The sequence below is a fragment of the Cimex lectularius genome, unplaced genomic scaffold (genome assembly GCF_000648675.2).
Source record: "Cimex lectularius strain Harlan isolate CLEC.00 unplaced genomic scaffold, Clec_2.1 scaffold10, whole genome shotgun sequence".
In the NCBI taxonomy this organism is placed as follows: domain Eukaryota; kingdom Metazoa; phylum Arthropoda; class Insecta; order Hemiptera; family Cimicidae; genus Cimex; species Cimex lectularius.
In genome coordinates this window covers 2774656-2781279 of record NW_019392665.1, presented here as the reverse complement: position 1 = coordinate 2781279, position 6624 = coordinate 2774656, and the positions used below count along the sequence as shown (strand labels likewise).

The 6624-nt window shown below is 34.5% G+C and overlaps 1 protein-coding gene across 1 annotated transcript; it reads right to left on the bottom strand.

Moving 5' to 3' along the window:
- LOC106667417 (protein tramtrack, beta isoform-like) lies at positions 1–6341 on the bottom strand. Its single transcript, XM_014395359.2, has 4 exons — positions 6203–6341; positions 5931–6100; positions 1812–2403; positions 1–1732 (listed from the first exon to the last, which is right to left on the bottom strand). The coding sequence occupies exons 2-4, from the start codon at positions 6096–6098 to the stop codon at positions 1314–1316; spliced, it is 1179 nt and encodes a 392-aa protein (XP_014250845.1). The 5' UTR covers positions 6099–6100; positions 6203–6341; the 3' UTR covers positions 1–1313.
- Between the last annotated feature and the right edge of the window lie 283 nt (positions 6342–6624).

Here is a 6624-nt window from a genome sequence, read left to right as displayed (position 1 = left end):
TTTTTAAAAATGTTTTTCTTATGCACATGATCTAAGCACTGCTCGATGCAGCAACTCTTCAAGGAAAAATATTAAACCATTAACGTAAAAAATTAATCAAACCGAAATGGTGTTAATTTACCACAGAACTTTGGTTTCTTCATTCTAAATTTAGAGTTTAATAAAAAATTAACCGGCCCGAAGGAAATACTTACCTATACACTCTTGGCAAAAGAACTGAATTTATTTTTTTTTTTTTTTTAATAAATCAGTCACGCCCTGTTATGGCTGAACTTAAAAAAATTGTTACCATAATTTTGTAGGAAATTCTCTTCTCAGTCTGCTAGCATTAATAGGCAAGATGACTCCATGTCATACTACAAAAAGCTCATCTGAAACTGACCCTGTTAGTTCGATGAATTTAACTGTAAAAGAATACATTATTTACAATATCATGGCTTGGAACTAAACAAAAAATATTTTTAAAAACTGCTTAAAATTTTTAATTGGCCAAGCCATTTGTTAAAAATTAATTAAAAAATAAATAAAATAATATCTGACATTTTAGTAAAATTACAACAGATCACTCCAGTTCCTTAAAACACTCGAGTATTATTCAAGACATGTCTCCCAATCAATTGAATAATGTAAGGTGCAAACAGCTAGATCTGATCTAGCTGTTAATACCAGACAAGATACAATAAATTTGGAAATATTTCTGTTTATACGAATACCCAAAGAATTAAAACAACCGTTCTGTTTATTAGTAATTTAACTAAATTGCCAGGTAATTTATTAAACAACAAATAATGTAAAAAAAATTGAAAAGATTTTAAAGCCCTGAGATTAAAAGGAACTTAAAAGTTAAAATTGGCTTTTTATTTGGTACACTCACTTTACACATACTCACTCAAGTCTTCATTCCTGCGTCAATTTCCTCTTCTTGGGTTATCGTCTCTCCAACTACTTACCATGGTTTTTGGTGCAGACGTCATCTCATCAGTCTTCTGTTTTGAATTGGCACTTTTAACACTCCCGACTTTACAAGCAAAAGAAAAAAACGAGCAAGTAATGCATGGGTTGCATTACTTGTATTATCGCGGTTTTTGGCGGATATCTAATAAAAAAAACACATTCGCAAATGCATCGCTCGCTTACTTTTTTTTTCCTTTACAATGCGAAATGTGTTTCAAGTTTGCATCGCTCGCTTAGTATCAATAAACCGTGAATTTATTATTTTTAAATAGCAACAAACGGATAGGCTCTCACCGATCAAACTGCATTAATTTTTCATGTACGGCGGAATGACCCGAATGGCATTAACGAATGCCCAGTTATCGGAAAATTAAAAGTAAAAAAATAAAAATAAAATAAAATAAAAAAAGAGAGAAAAAAAGAAAGAAAAAAAGAATAAAAATAAATGGGTTAATTGAGTTTGGGGAGTTAGTAGTTTTCATGCTAAGGCTGGGCGGGAGAACCGCCTTACCTGTATTTAAATACTTCATGCCCTTCAATTTGAGCGGCACCAAAAAAGCCACAAAACAGTAACAACTAACAAGAAGAAAGAAGAGCATAGCAGTTGAAAGAATGTGACTGTCATTTTTTGGTGTCCAACTCAAATCAAAGGTACTCTGAGTACTGTAAAACTGAAGAGGGGTACCTTGAGAGTTGCCAGCCGAATTATTTAGTTCGTGTTGAGATCCAATAGAAACGTCGTCATGTTGTGACTCCGATCCTGCCCAATTGTTGAAATCTTGAAAAGAAAACGAACATATTAGAGAGTGGAGAAACAGACAATTAGAGATTCAAGAAAATTATTATATTAAAAATACCTTGGCCAAAAAATGATCCTTGTGATGTCCCGGGGTTAGGTCCGTATTCCTCATCTTCTTCCAGAGAATACTCTTCCATATTCCTTGTATCGTCCATATATTCTATTTTAGGTTGTAGGAGTTTAGAAGGCGTAGGTGTCGTATCTCCGGTGGATTCTTTCTTTACTTTCACAGTTTTTTCTTCTGTTTTTGGAGTCATATTGGCAGCATTTTGGGATGGAGGAGGAGTCGGAGCTGTATCGCAAGAGTTCGAGTCGCCAGGAAAGTTCTCATCCCGTGACCGTCTCCGTTTCCGTTTCGGCGAAGACGGCCTTTCGACCGGCGTCATGCCGACGACGGGGCTGTGAGACCTGCTGTCTTTCAGTCCGACTTTTCTACGCAGTTCATTGCTCGATGCCGTGCCCCCTCCTTGATCCGTCGTGAGACCTTTTATTTTTAATGCTTCGGCCGCTTTTATAAATGTACTCAGTTGGTCGTGAGATACGTTGACCTCTCCTCTGTACATGTACTCCAACATAGCTTTAAGCTCATCAAAACTGATATCGTTAAATATAAGAATCGGATGTTTGTCATCGTGATTCTTCAGGATTTCCTGAAACAAAAAAATACATAATAAAAACTTCCGCAATTTTCTTTTGAAACTATAAAATTTTTTAAATAACCTATCATAATAAATAAATAATAAGGAATTTATATTTAGATTGGTGATCAGTGAAATATGAATTAAACACTGACGCATAAATCTAAAATTTTGCTTTATGAGAAAGCGCAACCGGAGCCAATCGGTGAAAATCTTAAACACCGAGCTCGATAATCTCAAATTTACATGTTAAAAAAACTTTCACTAGCAATTTTTTGGGTTGAAATAAATATATTTAGCTTGGTGATCAGTGTAAAATATGTTGACACTAACGCATAAAACTAAAATTTTGCTTTACGAGAAAGCGCAACTGGAGCCAGTCGGTTATGATATTCATCACCGAGCTCATTAATCTCGATCAAAATTTGTTCTTATATCAAAAAATAGTATACAAAACTATCATTAAACTATTCATCTATTTCCTAGTACACTGGATGAAACGAATGTATTTAGTTTGGTGATCAGTGAAATACAAAATTTGCCACTAACGCATAAACCTAAAATTTTGATTTATGAGAAAGCGCAACCGGAGCCAATCGGTGAAGATATTCAACACCGAGCTCGATAATCTCAAATTTCTAGGTTAAAAAAACTTTCACTAGTAATTTTTTGGGTTGGAATAAATATATTTAGCTTGGTGATCAGTGTAAAATATGTTTGACACTAACGCATAAAACTAAAATTTTGCTTTACGAGAAAGCGCAACTAGAGCCATTCGGTTATGATATTCATCACCGAGCTCATTAATCTCGATCAAAACTTGTAATGTCATATATCAAAAAATAATATGCAAAACTATTACTAAACTATTCACCTATTTCCTAGTACACTGGATGAAATGAATGTATTTAACTTGGTTATCAGTGAAATATAAAATTTGCCACTAACGCATAAACCTAAAATTTTGATTTATGAGAAAGCGCAACCGGAACCAATCGGTGAAGATATTCAACACCAAGCTCGATAATCTCAAAATTCAATTTAATAAAATATAAGCAATTTTCATTCTTAATGGGGTGAAATGTATTTAGCTTGGTGATCAGTGAAATACAAAATTTGCAACTAATGCATAAACCTAAAATTTTTATTTATGAGAAAGCGCAACCTGAGCCAATCGGTGAAGATATTCAACACTGAGCTCGTTACTCTCAATCACCATACCATCAAATGTTTACAATTATTAATAATAACAAGAAAAAAAAACATTTCTTTAAAACAAAACATTGATAAACATCAATTACAGTAATTGGAAAAATATTATTAATGGTTCACAATCGGGAAGTACTATCTCCCAAGCGAGATTACTTCTGTATCTACAATAGATAAAAAGTTCATACTCGCATTGTCCACACAGTTTAAACATTTTAACTTTCGTTTCAAAAACACTTTTAAAAACAAGGCCAAGATAAGTAAAAATTACTAAACTAAGTTTTTTCTCCCAAGTTGTTAAGTCCATTTATACAACAGCACATACAATGGGAAAATACTTAACGAGTTACAATTAAACTAATTACGATGGCAAACCATTGTACCTTCCAATCCAACCGTAAATAATCATCCATTAACGACCCAAGATTATTAGTAAACCCGTCCAGGGAAATGTTTTGAAATACTACCACTCCTGCCAAAAATTAACTTAGTACAACCCACCATCACCACTGATTTGGTCAATAGATCCCATTTTATGGATACCAGGAACTGGTACAGCTTATTGTACCCTTTTTCCTGATTCCATTTTGGGAGCTCACAACACTCATGTAAAAATTTTATTTGCGAAGGATCAAGGATTGAATTCAGGGTCTAAAACTCTGACCCGCTGAGCCTTCTGCCCATGAGTGCCGTTTTGACTTACATTATGGCCACCATTCCCCTTATGCATCAGAGAAGGGAATCGAAACCACAACAGCAGGATCTCACGCTATCGCAGTCCCCTCAAAAGTGGGACAGTAAATGAGGAAAAAAGCAACAGGAGAATTATGCTTACTTATTTTTATGTTACCACATATTAAAATATACATCTTTTGAAAAGAAAGGCTTCCCTTTCCAACCATTAAATTCATACACTCACTCTCAACAAATGTTTATTAATTTAAACGTTTTAGTGTTATATCATATCAATTATAAGTAAAATAAAAGATTTCAATTAACTTTTTTTTCAGTTTTCACTTTCAGGGGTTAAAATCTCTCTTAAATATGCACATTTATCAAATCACGGATGCAATAAGAAATATAATAGATTTATGTTTTCGATGTTAAAAGTATTAACCATTTTTTCACTCATGAAAACTTTAGATCAAGGTATCGTCATTAAGAAATGAGCAAATTTAATTGTTTCTGCCAAGCTTTCGACCTATTTTAACGTCATCATCAGGGAGAAACAATCTCAAAGTGTACAGATGGACATATTTAATTTTTTCAAAGGTCATTTCAAATTTCCTTGAAGACCAACTCAGTCCTAGCATTGTGTAAATATGTCAATCTGCAGACTTTAAGAATGTTTTATCCGGATGACCTTAAAATAGGTCGAAGAAAGCATGGCAGTAACAATTGAATTTCCTTTTATTTTTCTTCAAGACCCATGATGTGTGAAAAATGAGCGAATTTTTTTGCTTACAAAAAAAAAAAAAAAGTCAATAAAGCGGTATTTACATGGTGTTTATTTCTAGACTTTCTAAATGGACTTGTTTGAACAAGGTATTTCTAGCTATAAATATCTCCAGGGCAAGGCCAAAGTCATGATATGGTGTAATTCCATTAACATACCCGGAGCCCACGGACTTTTTTTTTCCAATGTTAAATTAAAAAATAAAAATGTTTTAACGAGTTTTAATAAAACGGTGAAGTACGTCGAAGGAACTTTTATGGGAATTGGACCATGGCCTTTTATGGGGTGTGACGGGCGTGAGGGCATACATAATGGAGGGCTGACCATTTTCTCTACTCTCACATCCAACGCGTGAGAAAGAAAAAAGCTTTATTTCATTTTAATGAGGTTTGATGGTAGTATAAGCAGGCGGGTGGTACAATTATTTAAAAAAAAATTAAAAAAGAAAATAAAGGGAAAAAAGCGTGGGAAATGACGTTTCCAACTCGCCATCATTTCCAACTTTCTCACGAGTTGCTTTTCGGCCATGGTTTTTCCCGTTGGCGTTTCCCCACCACTGGCCCAGATCGAGTTCAAGAACCCGACGGCGCAAAAGCCATGGAAGGAGATAGCCTCATGATCAATGGAAAAAAGTAGACCGGATTTTTATTTTAATGATTAATAAAAATGTTGAAAGAAACAAAAACAGTTTGGCTAGGGTATTTTATTTATTTATTTTTTTTTTTAATGTCCTCACCATAACGAAAAAAATCAATATGGCCGAAATGCGTGTCGTTCATTCAGGGGGGCAAAACATTCATCTCAAAATAAAAACAAATGCCTTAAATATATTTTTACCTCTAATTAGACGGTTAAAACAAAGTTAAAAGCTCACCTCTAAATACGAGCTGCAAGCGGACAGAACGACTTTGTGAGCTTTCATAAACTTCCCTTCGGCAGCCAGCGTGCAATCCACGAGTGATTCGCACTCAAAAAGCTTATCGAATACGGTAACGAGGGTCGTGTGGTGGTTGTTCCATTTCAGGCAAAATTGCTCGCTCATGACTGTAAATAAAAACACGTTAATAAAACACTCGTAAAAAAAACCGAGAAAAATGAATTTAAAAAAGAATAATAATTATAATAAAGTGGAAATATATTGCTTACCTAATTTTTAAAAAGTATAAAAGTATCACAGAATTACTTTATTCTTTATCTTCTTTGAAAATGGGCTAACAATACCGTTCTGAGTCGACCACCTTCCTCGTAGAGCCCTTCGTCGTGGAATGAGCTTTAATGGCGATGGCGTTGCGGTCGAGTCGTATTGGGGGGCGGATGAATACACTCCAGACAAAAATCAAACAAATTCGTCCTTAAGGATGAAAAAAAATTATACCTTTGATAACCATTTCAATATTAAATTTGACAGATTTTTTAATCGTAAAAAACGTCGGGAAATTAGATGGAAAAATTTCCGCTGTTCTTTTTCGTCACCGAAATTGGGACTACTTTGTTGACCTGAATGTGATCCGCCCCACCACGGAACGTTGAGCGTCGCGCCCAGAGTATCGGGATTTTCCGTTTTTCCC

Excerpts from the sequence above, each read along its gene's own strand:
- LOC106667417 (XM_014395359.2), bottom strand. The coding sequence starts at position 6,098 with ATGAGCGAGCAATTTTGCCTGAAATGGAACAACCACCACACGACCCTC. Across the intron at positions 2,404-5,930 it reads CTTGCAGCTCGTATTTAGAG|GAAATCCTGAAGAATCACGA; the intron begins GTGAGCTTTTAA and ends TTTTTGTTTCAG. Across the intron at positions 1,733-1,811 it reads AGGATCATTTTTTGGCCAAG|ATTTCAACAATTGGGCAGGA; the intron begins GTATTTTTAATA and ends TTTCTTTTCAAG.